The sequence below is a fragment of the Fusarium venenatum genome (genome assembly GCF_020744135.1).
Source record: "Fusarium venenatum strain MPI-CAGE-CH-0201 chromosome Unknown EDB82scaffold_1, whole genome shotgun sequence".
Classification (NCBI taxonomy): Eukaryota; Fungi; Ascomycota; class Sordariomycetes; order Hypocreales; family Nectriaceae; genus Fusarium; species Fusarium venenatum.
Window position 1 is genome coordinate 1429560 of NW_027072129.1, and position 17585 is coordinate 1447144.

The window sequence follows — 17585 nt, forward strand, 5'->3', positions numbered from 1 at the left end:
CTGACGTCTTATAGGAAACGCTAACCTTGAAGACCTAGCTCCGCCGACTATCCGAAAACCATGCATTGACCGCCATCGGCAACTCCAAACGCCGTTTCAAACACCGACGGCAAATGATTCGAGTCTAGAACGTCTCTTCTCGTCTGATCGATTCTGGAGAACGTCAAACCTTCCCCGCAGCATCAAACTAGGAAACATGGGGACCCCAGATAACGCTAAACTATCAAGATGTCTTTATTAACCCATCATGCCTCTTGCTTGGCTGTTCGTCTCAATATCTAGCATCTCCAAGATTCAACACTGAAGCCTCATCCTCTCTGTTACAACTCTGGTGCATTGAAGTAATCATTGACCGCCAACATGGAGTTGCAAGGTCAAAGCCTCATCTTGACCGTCAGTGTCTTGACATCGCTGGGCTTTATGCTCATCGGTTATGATAATGGCCTCATGGGTGGTCTTGTCAACACTTCAGCCTTCAAGGACACATTTGATGATCCTGATGCCGATATGATTGGTGTCATTGTTGCAATTTTTGAAAGTATGTTGGTCTCCCAAAAACATTGATGATATTTACTTACATTGGACTCCTTAGTTGGATGTTTCTTTGGTGCCATCTTTGCAGCCATCTGGGGCGAAAAGCTCGGTCGTCGTCGCTCAATCCTTATCGGCTGCATCGTCTTGATTATTGGTGCTGTCCTTCAGGCTTCTTCTTATAACCGAGCTATGATGATTGTCGGCCGAATAGTTTCGGGTCTTGGGCTTGGTACCATCAACTCGACTGTCCCTGTTATGCAGGCAGAGTTCAGTCCCAAGTCCAGCAGAGGAATCTACGTCTGTGCCCAGCTCTCAACTCTCAACTTTGGTATCTTTCTTGTCTATTGGATAGACTATGCTCTGTCTTCTCACCAAGGAAGCTACGCCTGGCGTGTCCCCGTTATCCTCCAATGTGTCCCCATCATTGTCATGATCTGCCTCTTGACCATCATCCCCGAGACACCACGTTGGCTGGCAGCACATGACAGACCAGAGGAGTGTCTTCAAGTCCTCGCTCGAATCCAGGGTACTTCTGTCGATGACCCTGACGTGCGGGTCCTCCATAGTGTCATCACTCAAACTGTCGCCTATGAGACGTCGATTGGCTCTGGTTCTTGGAAAGACCTTCTCAAGGAAGATAGTATCAAGTCTCGCAAGAGACTCATTTTGGCGTGCGCCATACAATCCTTCCAGCAATTGGGTGGCATCAACGCTATCATTTGTAAGTTTTCTTTGGTTTTGATACTGTAATAGTATACTGACGATCCTAGACTATTCGAGTACTTTGTTTGAGAAGAGTGTTGGCTTCTCTGCTCACATGTCAGCTCTCATGTCAGGTTTCCTACAGACATGGTTCTTTGTCGCATCTTTTATTCCATGGTTTTTGATCGATCGCATTGGACGTAGGCCTCTGGTAAGCACGGACACTCAATTCCCAATAATTACTCTAGCTGACAGCACCGTAGCTACTATCCATGATCAGTCTCATGGCTGCCACTATGGCTGTCCAAGCTGGACTGATTTATCAAGTGGAGAATAACACAGCCTCGGCGCATGCTTCAGGAATTGCAGCAGCAGCAATGCTTTTCATCTTCCAAGGAGCATTTACTATCGGTTTCCAGGCTACTGTTTGGGTCTACCCGTATGTTTTGATACTGAAACACAAAATTAAAACCTTCACTAACACAGTCTAGCTCCGAGATCTTGCCCCTTCGCCTGCGACAACGTGGTTCGTCTATTTCTACAGCCGCCAACTGGATCTTCAACTACGTAAGCTTTCTACTCCAACAAGAGATGGCTCGTACTAACTCGTTTCCAGATGATTGTACAAATCACTCCCATCTCAATCAACAACATTGGCTGGAGAACCTATATCATCTTTGCAGTACTGAACGCTCTCTGGGTTCCTCTCATCTTCCTATTCTTCCCTGAGACCAAGGGTTTGGAGTTGGAGGACGTTGACCATCTTTTCGGTGGCGAGGACATTGCCAGGACACTGGATGAGAAGAGCCACGGCACTGTAGTTATGTTGGAGTCTGTGGATCGAGATGGTACTGCCTAGATGAGTTTTGGATCCTTTAAATCGAGAATTTCTCAAATTATTTGTATTTATTTTTAGTAAGATATAGTCTCATCTCAATTAGTGTATCTGAACACATATACTATTTCGACGCGCAACAGTTCATGCCGATAATTTGTGCAATGGACAAAAACTCGCACGGGGCACCGCTCGATAGTAAACGTCATATCTTCTTATGGGCCCGGCGATTGAGATATTATGTGACTTCTCAGTGATCGGTTCCCGGCACGCATTTGCCGCTGAGGGGTAATATAAGCCGCATTATTTAGTCTAAACTGTAACACCAAAGCCCGATGACCGACGGCAGCTCTTCGCCGCAACCAGTGATTATGAGCTTCGACCACCAGCCATATTATTGTCGTATTTCTCCCGAAAAATATCAAGTTTAACGTTTACATCCTTGAAACTGAACCAGCTATATTTTATTACAGACATTGCACAATGGCATTCAAAGCATATCATAATGATGGGCAAGCCATCTTCGGTACCTCTCCAAAACTGGACCTTCTGCACGAGAATCATGACTACCCCTTCGCCCACGAAGCGGGCGTCTTTATTCCCGAGCACAATTCCATCTTCATCACGAGCAACCAATACAGTGATCCACAAACTGGACAGCGGAAAATCCAGATAAGTAAAGTCGACCTTTCTCCCGATGGGGCGTTCCTTGGCTGTGAGGAGATCGATGCACCGGCTGTGCCCATGGCCAACGGAGGCGTGAACTACAAAGGCGGTATTCTCTTTTGTTCGCAAGGCACATTGGATGAGCCTGGTGGCCTTGTCTTTATGGAATCTGCGCCCCCGTATCGCTGCTCGACTCTTATCAGTTCGTTCCATGGAAGAGATTTCAACTCTGTCAATGATGTGGTTGCCCACTCTGATGGGTCTATCTGGTTCACTGATCCTATCTATGGATATGAACAAGGTATACGCCCTAAACCAAGATTGCCATGCCAAGTCTATCGATATGATTCCAGCGATGAATCTATAAGGGCGATTGCAGATGGATTTGGAAGGCCGAATGGTATCTGCTTTAGTCCTGATGAGAAGATTGTTTATATCACTGATACGGACTGGATACACGGCGATGGATCAACCGATGATTCGCGCGTGTCAAACATGTAAGTCGAACAGTGCTTACCATAATTCTTGGTCCCAATTTACTAACAGTAGAGTCATTAGATATGCCTTTGACGTAATGCACTACTCAGGCCAACCGTTTCTCTCCAACCGAAGGCTTTTCGCCATGGCTGATGTTGGCGTACCCGATGGAATCAAGTGTGATACAAGCGGCAACGTCTACAGTGGCTGTGGTGATGGAGTCAGTATCTGGTCGCCAGGTGGAATATTACTAGGCAAGATTCTTATCGAGGGCGGCGTTGCAAACTTTTGCTTCGGCATAAACGGCGAACTTTTCATGCTTAATGAAAGCAAAATGTGGCGAGCACAGCTTGGCAGTGGCGTGAAGGGAGCTTTACTCAATATTTAAGAACAGGTATAGCATAAAATCGTTCCATACAATTCAATTTTATCAATTTCTAATACATATTATAAACTAGATAAACCGTGAGATACGAATGCAAAACATTCACCAAGCTTGTTCTGGCAACAACTCGTTCCCGACCCAATCCCGTCCATTTAGAATGGTTTCCTGGTAGTCTCTATCCATCTGAGAGTTACTAAACCAAGCATCTTCGAAATAGCCAGGAGAAGCACTGTCAGAGTTCTCCCATAGATAGTCTTCCGAATCTCGCGGTTTAACGCTACCCACAGGACCCTGAAACTCAGCTGGGCTAGCCAAAGTACTGAAATTGTTGTTTTCAAGAGTTCGATCGCCTGCAGAAGTATTTTGATCAAACATAGCAATTTCTGCAGGTTTCGACCCACAAAATTGGTGAGAGATGGGTGTTGCTTTAGGAGACGATGGGGATGCGTGATACAAAGGCTCGCACTCTGTGATTTCTTTGTCCATACCAGCAGCATCGACCTGGCTGTACTGGGTATTCTCGATGACTTGCGTTTCGCGCAAGGCCGGTGTACAAAGAAGATCGTTTTTGAGATCATAATCTCGGCACATTCGTTTAAGATACTCATCACATATCATCTTGATGGCTTGTTCGCACTCGGGTCCTTCGAATTGTGATTCTGAGATCACTTCATCACGGATCTTCCGAGCCTGTGGACCGCGAAAGAAAACTTCCACCAGGTCCATAAAATTACCCATTGCCTTATTGACGTAAGGACTGAAGCCTTGAGATTCTCCGGAAAAGAGAATTTCGTAGAACCTGAACCATTGTTTCTCGTGAGACAAACCACTAGGTTTTTTCTCAAATATCTCGAATTTCATTTCCTTTGTCATAAACCCAGGTGGAGGGCCAGATTTAACTTGACAAAACCGATGTGCCGCCTTCTCCTCACTCGTTGAGCACCAACGCCAACACCTATCACAGTGTTCTTTCCAATGAACATTTGCGATATGTTCCTTAATAACTCTGAGTTGTGTAGGACTGTTCTTGCAATGGTAATTCATCGGCCTCCATTTGACATACGGACAAGCCCAACGCAGGCTCTCTTCAGTGACAGATGGCTTTCTCTTCTTGTCCTGAGCACCCTCATCTTCACTTTCCTCATCGCCACCCACTGCTTTGCGTTTGCCAGACTTCGGTTCGACCCTGGATCTTCCGTTGACGCCCCTTCTTTTGCCCTCCACATTGTCCAAGGCAGATCCGGTGACATTCTCCGATGCTCTCGTAGCCCGGGCTTTTGATGCTTGTGGTGCACATGACCTGTAAAAGTCATCCATGAGCAGTTCTACCGCCCACTCTGCGTAGCTTTGCATAGCCCTCACTAGCTGTGGATCAGAAGGTTCTGCGATGGCATCGAAGTCTATTGTTCCCGAAGAGCTGGCGGTGCTGCTCGAAACGGAACTCGTCGTAGACTCTAGCTCAAGGTCCCCATGCAATATCGCAGGACTTAAGTCCTCCATAGAACTGCCTATACCAGCCATACTTAGAGAGGGGAGTAGGCCATCCCGAGAATCCTGGTTCATCAAACTTGCTGTAGGCTCGTGTGGTTCTGACAAGACACGTTCGGAGCCTAGATCGACTTTGGAGAACCTATCATCTGGTGTTCTTGCGACTCCAAATGGCTCTCCACCGAAGCAAAGGCCAGATTCCTTTTGCCACGAAAACTCGTAAGATTGGGAGAATGAAAAGACACCTCTGCCCCAGACGACTGAACCTTCAAGCGGCACAGAGAGCGATGTTCCTGATTGTGAAACTGACGGCAAACTCTCAGGGCCCATATCCAATACCTCCAATCGCCTGAGGGGCATGAAAGGCAATTCAATTCCTTCTAGTCGACGATGACCAGGGTATTGAGAAACCAGATCCAGCCCTGGATAGGGTATAACCGGATCTTCAAGGCCATCGCCCAAGGCCAGTAGCAAGGGGCCATTGTCTAAGTCTTCTTGCCGACTCGATAAACCTGGCTCTAGGACCTAGTGGTAGTAATATTGTTAGTGGAATGCCGTTCTTATCAAGTACAAATGGCATAGGAAATATGGCCGACTCACCCTGAGCGAAGGCTTGGCAGGTGCTGTAGCGTCCGGCGAGTCACCAGCAGCATGTTGCGTCGATTCGTCAATTTGGTCAGACATGAATTGATGACTTGGAAAATAACCGAGTTTAACAAGTTTCGCATAAAAATGCTAATGGATATAAAAATGAAGATGAAGAAAGATAGTCAGACGGGTCGCGAATTGGGCTGTCATTTTATGTAGAATCGCTTTGCGGTCGTGACTTCTTTTTCGCCCATATTTGAGGTATCGACTGCATTTCCTGTAAACCCTGTAAAAAGCTGTTGGTGGCTGCAAGTGAGACCCAATGAGCGGCCTCAAAACCAATTCGCCCTGGTCGAAGAAAAGGAAGAATGATTTTCATTCGTCAGAATAGAAAATTAATGCTGGAATAAAAGTTGCGAGTTGACCGCCATGATAATGTCCTGTTGTTGTGGCAGCTCCAAAACCAAATTCACGGTTCCAGGATTGCTTTCTATACAACTATGGTTGGTTCACGTGCAAAACAGGATCTCACACACAGAGCTCTAATTTCCTCCCAACAGGATCACTACCTAAGAATTGTATGTTCCTATCAAAATATAGATATGCTGAAAAGATAGAATCGCCTGAGCACCTTTCTGTATCCCCCTTGTCCTTGTTCGATAAATTCCGGATGGATAGGTACTAAGCTTTATCAAGTCAGATTGTAAGGAGTTTTCGTCTACCTCCAAGTTTGAATCTCCTGGCTTATATAATGTCGTTCTCATGTCATTATTTAGATGTTTTCAACTTGGCTGTGAGTAACCATGATGACGCGCACCCAGCTTTTAGATGAGCATCTCTAGCCGGCATTTACTTCTCCAATTCACTTTCATGCAGATCATCAAGAGTCTCTAGGAAGCCCTTGTGTTACTCGTTCATTATTCATTATGTGTGTCGCGACGTTTAGAATTACGAGTTGCTGAGCCCATTGCATAGCCAGTACTCACTCAGTCACAACTGCCCACAGCGTCATCCATCAGAGAACTTACTATTATAAGCGTAGCACTTATCTATAGCTATTTATCAATTACACGTCTTTGCTTTACAAATCGCTTCGTGAAAGTGTGCATTTTCAAGTCATCAGATGCACTCAGAGTGGTGGGAGTCTGGTGTATATGATGGCTATATTCCCTGAGTTATCTCCGTTGCTTAACTCAAGAGTGCTTCCTATGCTGCGTCGCCATTGTGAGAATGCTCATTCTATTACGTTTCCGTGTGTAAAGGCCGAAGATATAGGTATATTAGCAGCCATGAATGGTTTGTTGATAGCACACTTACCTATCTCCAAGGTGGGTAGTTTAGTAGATAAGAGAGGAACTAAACAGTAGTTTTACCCATAGAAGGAACAGTAGTTGAAATATTGATGCCAACTGTGGTCGGTCATTGGCAATACCATTGTTCCGTGTGTTGTCTTTACGTTGAGTGTTCGCACTGAATTCCCGATTAGGCAGTTCGTACTGCAACGCTATGACTGTCACTACAGATGCCTGTGAAGAATGCTTCGATTGCAATTAACCGCCAGCATTAAAGAAAGGCATAAGCGAGGTAGTTTGGTGGTTACTTTGCCGTTGATCGTGCAATATCAGGCTACCAAACTATGGCTGAACCCTTGCGCCTTGTGGATGAAGTCATAACTTGGCGTTAAATGAAGTCATCAAGTCGATCACGAATGTATGGATTTGATCGCAAGGCAACAATCTGTCTTATCTTATCTTAACGATCAAGTGACAGTGATATTGGTGACAGGGATGAGACTCAGCCCAGTTGAGCTGGGTATTTTAGGTCTTTTTAGGCTAGTGGGCCCCTAGACAGTTGTCACTTGAGCCTTACCAGGCGGCTACAGACTAGACCTAGACTCTAAAGTACGCCACCTACCGATTAGACAGACAACTAGGCTTCTATTTTCCTTCCATCGCACATGGTAGCGCTTGAAATCTGACAAAAACATATTTCCTACATAAATCCATCCATACAATCTATCCAATACAGCCAAACATCGGTTAGATTAAGGCTTTGTGGTGGATACACAGGACCCCAGTTTGGCAATTAGACTCATCCTTCGTTCCGTTTCCGCCTCCGCTCAGCCTTGCTAGGATTTGTCCCTGCAGGGATACGATCTCGATTGCTTACCTCGTTAGGCTTTTTCGGGTCGCTGTGCCTCACAGAGTCTCATTTCCCTCGTGTTGGCCAGCAAGTGAGCTGTTCGACAATGCCTCAGAGTGGGTTGATAGGCAGCCGCAGAGGGTCTAGAAAGATTGACCCCACGGTGTGACTCTGTTTTCTGTCGATCGTGACATTGCAAACACCAGGCATCACATAGTATAAGTAGACCCTGTGTTCCCGCTTCAAGTTCTTCCATCATCATCTCTCAGAAACATCACAACTTCACACACAAGTTTATCCACTACAAACTCACTTGCAAATATGCAGACCAAGTACCTCAGTATCCTCGGCGCTACCGCCGCTGCTGCTGCGAGCGTTTCTACTCGTGATGTCAAGCACGTCGACGTCGTTCACATCTTCCAGACTCTTCACGTCACAAACCAAGTCCCCAACTTCACTCCCAACAAGCGCAGCATCAACGCCCTCTTTGCTCGCGACTCGAATGATAAATGCCAAAGCTCAGCTACTTCCATCCTACGAACCTTTCCCACTCCCACAGGCAGTCTCAGAAACTATCTCAACGCTGCCGAAACCCCACGCGATTCCTGCACTCTGGAGGTCCCTTCTTCAATCTCATCTGACTTGATGAGCTACTACACCACCTTGGTCAATTGGGAGATGGACAAAGGTGACGATTTGGTCAAGTTTGTCCAGAATTGCGCCAGTCAGGATGATCTTGACGAGATCAACAAGGAGCTGGGCGGCTCAGAGTGCTCTGTTCTTGGCACCATCATTTTCACTGCTGCTAGCACCACCAAGACTGTCAATATCGAGACTGCATTCCCCAACTATACTCCCATCACCCTGCCCACCGCTGTTAACGACGCCGGCTTTGCTCGCGGTATCAGCAAGTTTGCTGCGGCCGCCGCTGCAGGTGTCGCTGGCTTCATGATGGCTGCTTAATTGGGATGATGTGACGAAAGATCTACCGTTCTACGATTGATGGGTGAAGCGTTGGTCTATTTTTTTGTGTCAATTTTTGTTATATGATATCCGGTGCACGATGCACTTTTTCAAGTAATTTATAGATTATATATGCATACCCAGTCTAAAATTAATAATTTGTTATAACTAAACATCTGGATAAGGTGTGCTTGTGAGTTGTTTCTTAAATGTTGGACGTAACTACCCTGGTGGGTAACAGAAGAGATGGCCTGCCCTGAAGGTTTAGGGTATAAAAATAAGCAGCCTAAGGAATCGATCTAAAGAGCATAAACTGACCTACTAGTTTTGTTTTCTATGCCTCTGGAGGCCAATATACCCTAAGGCCTTTACATGTTTTAACGCAGCTGGTTGTTATTCATTGTGGTTGTAGTTGTAGACTCGTAGCCAATGGGATCCACAAAAGTTTGATCAAGATGTCTATTATCATGACGTCTCATTTGGGTAGCCAACTGACTCTCTCAATCTTCAACTCCCAAAAACACTTTACTACCATGTCACAAACCCAATCACTATTCAACTGCCTAATAAGAACTCACCACATAACATCCCGCAAAAAGCTCTCGCGCGTCCGCCGCGCAGCCCAGCAGCTCAACGTAGACTGGCTTCTCGTGCGGAGCGGCGGCTCACCGGGAATAATGTTTGCCGAAGCGCGCGACGAGGCGGGACTGACGGAGTGGGTTTCCGCGGTGCAGGCTCTGCGGTACAAAGATTTCCGTTGCATTGCGAAGCCGGCGCCTGTGCCATCGGAGAGAAGTGTGGTGGGGGTGAGGAGGACGGGGTTTGACGAGACGGGGGAGGTGAAGGAGTTTGCAAAGTTCATGGAGGAGAGGGGATTGGGGGAGTGGTGGAAGAGGGGGATGGGGTTTGTTTGAGGCTGGTAGAGGTGGGAGGACGAAGTTTGTGAAGAAAGATGAGGACGACGCGTCGGACGCGCGGCATGGGGATCACTGAGGGAAAGGAGGGGAAGAGTGAGTTTCTTGGATGAAGTTTGGGGTGATACAGTACTGAACCTTGGTTAGCTGGACCTGGTCATGACTATTGGGAGTAGTTGCTCCCATTATGGAGTTTAGTCTCCTTGTTTCAGGCCTGCAAGACACCAAGCTCGCCAAACGAGTATCCAACGACATCTCGAAGCCGGTTAGATGTTCCAGCCAGATTGGGAGGCTGGCGAGGCCCGAATCTGGCAACGTCCGGGGGAAACATCGTGAACCTTCTCCAAAATTGTCGAACTTCAAGATATAACACATCCTCAGGGTATCAGAAAGGTTGGCTGCTAGAAGCATAAGAGACGAAACCAGGAGGTTAATTTATGATACTCAGGCCATACATCTTAGACTACTTATTTTTGTTCGATAATACTTATGAAGCCAATCTTTGCTCGTCACTGACATACGCACTAGGTTTCCCCAGATTCCACAACACACCTGTTAGGGACCATTTTGATGGTTCTCTGGTGTTATACCATTGCCCTGCTGGGGCGGTTCTTGGTATTGCTCGCTGGTGACATCCGAATGCTGATAAGGCAGCATAGATTGTTTATCTGGTAGATCGTAGCCATGTTAGTAGGGTCATTTTTATACCCAGACAAATGGGCTGTCGATCTATGTTGACATTTGTCATGGAGAAGTTGTGCTTATATTCTCTTTTTGCGGCAGTTCATTGCTCTTTGCGCTGAAACGTTCTGTATAGCATATCAGTACATTCGTAACGGCCCTCATGGCATCATGGAAATCAGCCACAGGAATCATGTGAGATGAAATCAGCGAGTCAGTTTCCCTTCTTCATTCGTTTTGCTATTTAGATCAGCCTCTATGGATCCGGGTAGTGTACTCGTAAATATGGGCTGTGACAGCCTCATCGTTGTGCTTTGTGCCACGATCTTTGAAGGGCAACTGCTAAGGAGCAAAAAAGTTAGCCTTATAAGTCTTAGAGTGTAAAAATATATATCCTAAGAATTATGATCTAAGTAGCATAAACCAACTTACTAGTTCGTCCCTTTCGCTTTCACCGGCTGACGTTTCCAATATTCTGAGGTCGGTGTCAGGGGGAAAGGTGAGAAGGAGGGAAGAGGTTTCGACAATCGGCGGCGTAAAGGTCCTGTCCTCTCCTGTTCTCTTTTCTTATGCCGCGACTCCATTCTTCATCTTCTCCCACATCTCAGAAGGATAGACCGCCAGGCTTTCGTCACAGTCTCCACATCCCTTACAGTCCGGGCCCCATTCGCCTGTATAAAGGTTCAGACTCCAATCCGCCGACCTTTCTCCGCAAGGACCAGTTTTGAGGTCGAAACGATCAGGCCTGGCAGGAAAGTTCTTCCAATAACCTCCATCCTCTCTGTTCATGAGCGTGCAGACGTACACACCGGCGTCTCGTCCGGCAGTGAGAGTCTCTGGGAAAGTAATCCGTCCCGTTTCGACGGCAAAGGCTTCATTGGTCATATCCCCATGCATTCTTTCCACGTGCTCGACGTAGATGACTTTGAGATCCTTGTAATCGCCTGACTCGATGAGTCGCGCGAGCAAGAAATCGAGATTTTCACATGGGTCAATTTCATAGTCTTGAAATTTAGTGTGTCCCCAGACATAAATTGCCTCCATATTAGGCGGAAAGGCTTGTTGATACTCTGCGTCTTGCAAATTGTCTATAGCCGGGTTGCCGCTTATCCCGTAACCCCCCTCTTCGATGTCAATAGCTGCTATGCTGAAATGCGTCATGGCCTCAAAAGCCTTGAAGTCAGAAGGGAGATGTGAAAAGACCCCGTTGACACGAATTCCTGTGCCGTTATAAGTGATTAGCCGCTTTAGGTGCCGGCTCTCGTAGGATAGGGCGGTTACGAGCGTGCCAATTTCGTCGGTTTGACGTATAGTCGAACTCCGGGCCCGGATAACGAGCGTGTCCAGATCTTTTGGTGCGCTGGCAAGGGCGTCGTAAAATTCTTCGGAAAGATCGGAGGGGCTATCGAGAAAGAGGCATTCGACACTTGATGTGGAGATGGGAAACCTATACGCTTCGCAGAATTCGAAATCCTCGTCTTCTTCTTCTTCTTCTTCTTCCTCCTCCGAGTCTTGGCTTTGGAAAGCTCCGCAGATGTACAGGTTCTTAAGACGTGGGAGGTGTAAAAGCGTTGCAAGGATGGAACCATGTACCACTTCTTGTTCTTCTTCATCGGGGGACAAGCCTATTGGAACACCAACCGCCATATTCTGTATCGACTGAAAGCCCGGTGGCCATATACCGCCAGGGCTCTTGCTCCGTTGGATAGTTCTTTCAATCCATAAGAGACTTGACAAGATATCGTCCGGTCGGTTGACAAATCGGACACTGTGGAGTCGAGGGCATGATGCGACGAGGAGTAGTTTAAGATATGCATCACTGCCTGATTGCAAATCTTCTTGGGCATCGTTGATCTCGAAGTCAAAGAAGTCCCACAAGTCGATTCCCTTTCGAGTCAATCTCTGTAAGTCTTGTGTGCTCAACGATGATCTCGAAGGAGTTTCTTCAGCAAGCCCGTATGCACCAGGCAGCTCTGGAGCCCACGGCCGCCAGGCTCTCCAACTTTCTCGGCTACCCCAGATCTCTAGCTCGCGAACATGCCATCGCTCGATTTCCGCCGTGGGGCCATCTCTCAGTAGATGAAGCACTGTTTCCGGGGACAAGTCCGACGTAATTTTGTACTTGTTGTAAGCTTCGCGATGCTGCTCCAGAACGGGCTGGCATTGGCTATACAAGGCAGAGCAAGTGAGAGCGAGGGGAAGTATTATGGAGGGACAGTTGGTGTGATCGACGATTTAAAAGATAAGCTCAGGTGAGAGACTAGGCAGCGATGCCGACTTGGTCATCCTGAGCGCAGGTCTTCTTGCTAGACCTCTTCTTGTGAGATTTTGTATAGATGATCTAATGAGTAGCAAAAAGTTAGCCTCCTAAGTCTTGAGAAATAAGAATAAATAGCCTAAGAAGTCTGGGCTAAGTAGCATAAGCTGACCTACCAATTTCGTCTCTTATATTTCTGACGTCCAATATTTTTGATAGGTACTCTGAGGGATATTTTCTATCTTTGTAGAGGGGAGTTTCTGACTAGGTATATGTCTGAGTACTATGCTGATGCTGGTGGGTATGGAAGACTGAGCTGGCGGTGGTGGATCTGGTGCCTGCAATTATTTTGTATCTTAGGCAACCAGTACCAAATTGTTTGCAACCCAGAGAATGGCTGAAAATTCACTGCCAAAACGATGGGAAGGTGCAATAGTCCAAGAATACCTAGGTAAACAATCATTTTGGATCACGGGATGCAGGCATGTATTGGGTACGAGGTAGTAGGTTAGTAGGTAGTTACGCATAACCTCAAGGGACGAAATCAGTAGGTGAACTTTATGCTCTTTAGATCAGATTTCTTAGGCTGTTTATTTTTATACCTAAGACTTAACGAAACATCAACATAAAATACATACATATCTTTCGTGAAAGGGTATAAAGTGAAGACCTGGGATGAACTTTCCCCCGTTTCCCTGTATCGCGCGCTCCCAAAAAGCCTCCTACACGCCGCGGAACATACGCACAACCAAGAACCACATCGCGCCGATGAATTTGAATGCACTGAGGCCCGCAACACTCCACAAGACGATAGACATATAGATGTTAGAGCGGCTTAGTTGGTCTGCCTCCTTATCTGTCTTGGAGCTGATTCGGTCTAGGCCGGCCGAACTAAGGACGAGAGCTGCAAGACCGAAGTTTGTAACCATCCAAAGAAGCACAACACCGGTACGGACACCTCTATAGTAGTCCATCTGCCTCTCTTGAAGCTGGCTAGGGGTTGGGGCGGTCTTGACCTCCACGAACTTTTGAGCAAAGACAGCGATTTCGCGTTGGTATTGTGTATCCAGGTCACCCTCGTCGGGCAAGTCCGTTTTTCCGGTACCGTCTTTGGTGTTGACGGAAGGAAGCTCTTCAACCTTATCGTCACCCTTTGTACCCCAAGAAACATCGTGCGTGTTACAGAAGGCGTAGACGTTCAGGACGTTGGTGAAGGTGGGCGTGAGAAGCATATACTGGGCGAATGACGTAACCATGTGCCAAGGGTCCAACATGATCAACGATGCGATAAGCCAGATGCCGTAAGTCGACATCACCGAGATAATCAACATATAAAAGACCTTATTCTTGAATATATCAGAAAAATTAAAGCCGTTTTCGTCGTTGACGTCGGCAATAATAGCCTTGACCGAGATGAAGATTGCAGCAAACATTAGATAGCTAGACGATAGTTAGTAACAACAAGTAGGGCGGATGAGACGGTCAACTTACATCATGATGATAGCCCAGAACCAACACATGGCAGAATAAAGCTTACCAGAGCCAGCTGGTCGATTACCGAGTGAAAGCACGAAGCAAGTAATCAAGAATACACCGTAGAGCCAAGTGAAGACGACACCGAGAATTTCACCTGTCCTTCCGAGTAATGTTTCGTCTCCCAAACTCGTCGTGAGAATCTTGAAGACCAGGAAGAAGTTGCCAATAGCAAACCAAGCGAAGATCATGTTGATTGTGTTGAAGATGAATTCAATAAAGAAGGCGAATTTTCGGAGGAACGTATGGTCGGACCGGAGGAAGTCGAGGAAGTGAACAATGGCGTAGATAGCAGCGAAGAAAGAACCGTTTAGCCAACGACGTCGCTGGAGGACTAGCTCCGTCACCGTGTCGGGCACATCAGTTTCGCCTGTAGCTGACTTGACGTATTGCAGGATCCAATGGCAGTTGCGTTTGGTGACGAGCTCGAAGCAAAGAATACGATCTTCGGCGAGATACATGTTGGACTCGAAAAGGCCGGCATCACTTCCTCCGTGAAGGGTCTCTCCCAGGAAATACTTCTCAAGGGGGCCCTTTCCGTTCTTATCGTTTTGAAGGGCAACGTAGCGGTAGGCCGAGAAAGCACCAGGCAACACGGAGATGAAACCAAATGCGGATTCAAGTGGTTTGTCGAGAATGTTACTCATCTTGTACTCAAAGTTCTGAGCAGCGACCAGAGGGTTCAGGAGAAACCTTCCACCAGTACCCAACATAGCCTTGATCTCACCACAGGCACCACCACACATGGGCTCAAGATCAAAGGCCTTCCACAGATGGTAAATTGAGCTTCCACCAGGTCGTGTACCAGCATCAAGAAGAACACAGATGTTAGGCTCCAAAACGCGACCAAAAGCGTTAAAGAACCATCTGTGCGAGTTGATCTTCTTGGCGTTCTTCTCCTTTAAACAGAAGAGCATCTGGACAGGCTGGCGCCTGTGAACAAGCTGCACAACGTTGCTCTTGATCTGCACATGAGTTTGCGTGGTATACTCGTAGATATGAGCTGTGACGGCCTTGTCATTGACATGTTGCTTGGCGATGCCTTCCTGATAAACACCCATACCAGCCAACAAGGCCCTAGTGCGAGGATTGATCTTGGATCGACCATCGCTAACAACACACACAACGATCTTCTTCCAAGCGTCCTTGCCCCATGTCTTGCTGTTTGGTCGGTTACACATGTACTCGATGTTCTTGAAAACGCCAGCCATGGTACGCGCAAACAAAACCTCGTCCTCGTTGTACATTGTCACGACGATGAAAAGCTCGGTATGGCGGGGCTTGCTGAAGAGTCTTTGCCGTAGCGTAAAGTCGCAGTCGTAAAAGTCGTTAGGGTCGCAGGTGGCAGCCGAATATCGCATATGCGTAAATTCATCGCGCTCGCCGTGGGGATTCTGTTGTAGAAGGAGGGGAGGAACGCGGCAGTCAAAAACAAGGTTGCCGCGATACAGGGCAAATTGCTTGACTGTCTTTCGACGTTGTATGCCACCACCTTGTTGGGGTGGCTCTTGGTATTGCTCGCTAGGGACATCCGAGTGCTGATGTGGTAGCATAGGTCGGTTGTCAGGAACGTCGTAATCATGTTCGTAGCCTTGATCGTAGGATTGATGTTGAGGTTGAGGCAGAGGACGAGGCTCGTAGGGCTGATTATAGTAGGCATCGTGATGCGCTTCTGGGTTTACAGCGTAATCTCCTCCTGAAGGGGGGCCATAACCGGTCAGGTTGTCAACTGATTGCTGAAAGAAGTCAATATGATGCGTATCTGTAACGTTTAGCAGTTGAAACTTACAGCTGCGTTGAGGCTTAAATGGTCGCTAGGGGTGGGCAAGCGTCCATGAGGATCAGGGCCCGGCATAGCAAGATGCTGTGAAGAGGGGCCATACTGCCCGTAGCGGCCATCGTCGAAGGGGTTATCATCGAGCTGATAGCCTGGCTGAATGGGATGATGTTGACCCGGTGAAGGTGACCGACGCGGCGGCATAGGCTGAGCGCCGTATCGAGGATCCATCTCGTTTGTGTAGTAATCGTCGTCTGCGATTGAAATTAGACTATATGTGACAGAGAAAATAAAGGTTATGTATGTTATGTTGATTGAGCGTGGCAAGCCGAGTTGTCGCAATTACCAACCAGGGTAACAGAGAGGTCCTCTAAGCTTTAGGATAGAAAACATAAATAACCTAAACGTATGATCTAAAAATCATAAACTGACTTGGGTAATTTCGTCTCTTATGCTGTTGAAATTCCCCGAAACAAAGAGGAATTCGAGTAGCAGTCGCAGCGTCAAGTCGCAATTACAACCAGGGGTGTGTTGTTTAAGAGCGAGGGGAGGGAGGAGGGGTATGTCTCGTCTGTCTCATGTTGAGAGAAAGGGAGAAAGGGGGCTAGATGATGATCGAAGGGTCACTAGTGATTGACTTACTCAGGCGATTATACGACATGATTGCGATTGTGACTGCGCACTCGGGGCGCTATTCGCATATGTTTTGGAGGTATGTAACTCGAATGCGGACTGGGCTGGGCGCGGTTAATAAAGTTGGTTCTGACTGTCAACGATGATGAATGCGCTGGCGGTTGCCCCGGGTTTCGCTTCTGGGCGATCCACTCCAGGTACTCTGTAGAGGATAACAGAAAAGATAACCTTCAAGTCTTAGGGTACAACAATAAATGGCCTAAGATCATGACCTAAATAACATAAACTGACTTACTAATTTTGTCTCTTGTACTTCGATCGGCTAACTTTTCTGGCCACTTCCTCCAATCCAAGCCTGGAAAGCAAGCAAGTAACCGACCGACCGACTGTTTTGTTTGTTTGTTTGCTTGCGCGAAACGATGCGATGCGATGCGTGTCTTTTGCGTAACGTTGTACGAATGCAAAGATGTTTGAGGAGAAAAAAAAAACGAAAAAGGGTGTAGGATTAAAAAAAAAAAAAAAAAAGCTGACGAAAATATTGGTTTAGGACGAATCCAAATGTATGTCAGACTGCTCGCAGCAGTATCAAAGAGTCGGATCAGTGGCTAACAGTTTGCGTCGACCCTTTGTGGCTCAGCGAGCAGAGATGCGTAACGTCGTCGAAAAATACCAAACTCCTTGGCAGACTCCGTTTATTGCGCTAAATCCAAGGAATTGGAAGGGTTCCTTAATGCAAAAGGCCTTTGTGTTTCAGACGCTTCCCGGATGGGATACCAAAGGATGATCCTCCGCTGACCCAGTGACCGATAAAGAAATGGGTCCTCTTGATAATTAGAACTAATTCGTTGAAAGCCAAAAGGTAAGTGACGTCGAGTTTGGGGCTCGGCTGGAACCGTCAACAGGGATGAGGCAAGATAAGAGCAAGGATCAAGTCTCTAAGCGTGGTTGATGGGAGATGATGAAGTGCAAGAGAGAGAAATGAACAACATATCACGGGGAGGAGCAGACAA

The 17585-nt window shown here is 47.1% G+C and overlaps 7 protein-coding genes across 7 annotated transcripts; 4 read left to right on the forward strand and 3 right to left on the reverse strand.

Moving 5' to 3' along the window:
* The first annotated feature begins 39 nt into the window (after positions 1 to 39).
* On the forward strand, positions 40 to 2238 carry EDB82DRAFT_9158 (general substrate transporter). Its single transcript, XM_025732018.2, has 6 exons — positions 40 to 538; positions 593 to 1255; positions 1305 to 1447; positions 1500 to 1675; positions 1728 to 1803; positions 1853 to 2238. The coding sequence occupies exons 1-6, from the start codon at positions 361 to 363 to the stop codon at positions 2093 to 2095; spliced, it is 1479 nt and encodes a 492-aa protein (XP_025590986.1). The 5' UTR covers positions 40 to 360; the 3' UTR covers positions 2096 to 2238.
* A 138-nt stretch (positions 2239 to 2376) lies between these two features.
* On the forward strand, positions 2377 to 3653 carry EDB82DRAFT_482928 (uncharacterized protein). The gene is made up of 2 exons (XM_065608202.1): positions 2377 to 3234; positions 3296 to 3653. Exons 1-2 carry the CDS (start codon positions 2555 to 2557, stop codon positions 3600 to 3602), a joined length of 987 nt encoding a protein of 328 aa, XP_065465327.1. The 5' UTR covers positions 2377 to 2554; the 3' UTR covers positions 3603 to 3653.
* EDB82DRAFT_9184 (uncharacterized protein) lies at positions 3442 to 5910 on the reverse strand. The gene is made up of 3 exons (XM_025732016.2): positions 5688 to 5910; positions 3666 to 5612; positions 3442 to 3608 (listed from the first exon to the last, which is right to left on the reverse strand). The coding sequence occupies exons 1-2, from the start codon at positions 5769 to 5771 to the stop codon at positions 3702 to 3704; spliced, it is 1995 nt and encodes a 664-aa protein (XP_025590984.2). The 5' UTR covers positions 5772 to 5910; the 3' UTR covers positions 3442 to 3608; positions 3666 to 3701.
* Positions 5911 to 7900: 1990 nt separating this feature from the next.
* EDB82DRAFT_9203 (uncharacterized protein) lies at positions 7901 to 9098 on the forward strand. The gene has a single exon (XM_025732015.2). It carries the CDS (start codon positions 8139 to 8141, stop codon positions 8778 to 8780), a length of 642 nt encoding a protein of 213 aa, XP_025590983.1. The 5' UTR covers positions 7901 to 8138; the 3' UTR covers positions 8781 to 9098.
* A 176-nt stretch (positions 9099 to 9274) lies between these two features.
* EDB82DRAFT_9208 (uncharacterized protein) lies at positions 9275 to 9993 on the forward strand. Its single transcript, XM_025732014.2, has 2 exons — positions 9275 to 9790; positions 9842 to 9993. Exon 1 carries the CDS (start codon positions 9314 to 9316, stop codon positions 9692 to 9694), a length of 381 nt encoding a protein of 126 aa, XP_025590982.2. The 5' UTR covers positions 9275 to 9313; the 3' UTR covers positions 9695 to 9790; positions 9842 to 9993.
* A 549-nt stretch (positions 9994 to 10542) lies between these two features.
* EDB82DRAFT_9221 (uncharacterized protein) lies at positions 10543 to 12161 on the reverse strand. Its single transcript, XM_065610074.1, has 2 exons — positions 10808 to 12161; positions 10543 to 10717 (listed from the first exon to the last, which is right to left on the reverse strand). The coding sequence occupies exon 1, from the start codon at positions 12020 to 12022 to the stop codon at positions 10943 to 10945; it is 1080 nt and encodes a 359-aa protein (XP_065465328.1). The 5' UTR covers positions 12023 to 12161; the 3' UTR covers positions 10543 to 10717; positions 10808 to 10942.
* A 1023-nt stretch (positions 12162 to 13184) lies between these two features.
* Positions 13185 to 17079, reverse strand: EDB82DRAFT_482938 (chitin synthase-domain-containing protein). The gene is made up of 5 exons (XM_025732011.2): positions 16871 to 17079; positions 16585 to 16679; positions 15955 to 16196; positions 14124 to 15901; positions 13185 to 14072 (listed from the first exon to the last, which is right to left on the reverse strand). Exons 2-5 carry the CDS (start codon positions 16601 to 16603, stop codon positions 13355 to 13357), a joined length of 2757 nt encoding a protein of 918 aa, XP_025590979.1. The 5' UTR covers positions 16604 to 16679; positions 16871 to 17079; the 3' UTR covers positions 13185 to 13354.
* Between the last annotated feature and the right edge of the window lie 506 nt (positions 17080 to 17585).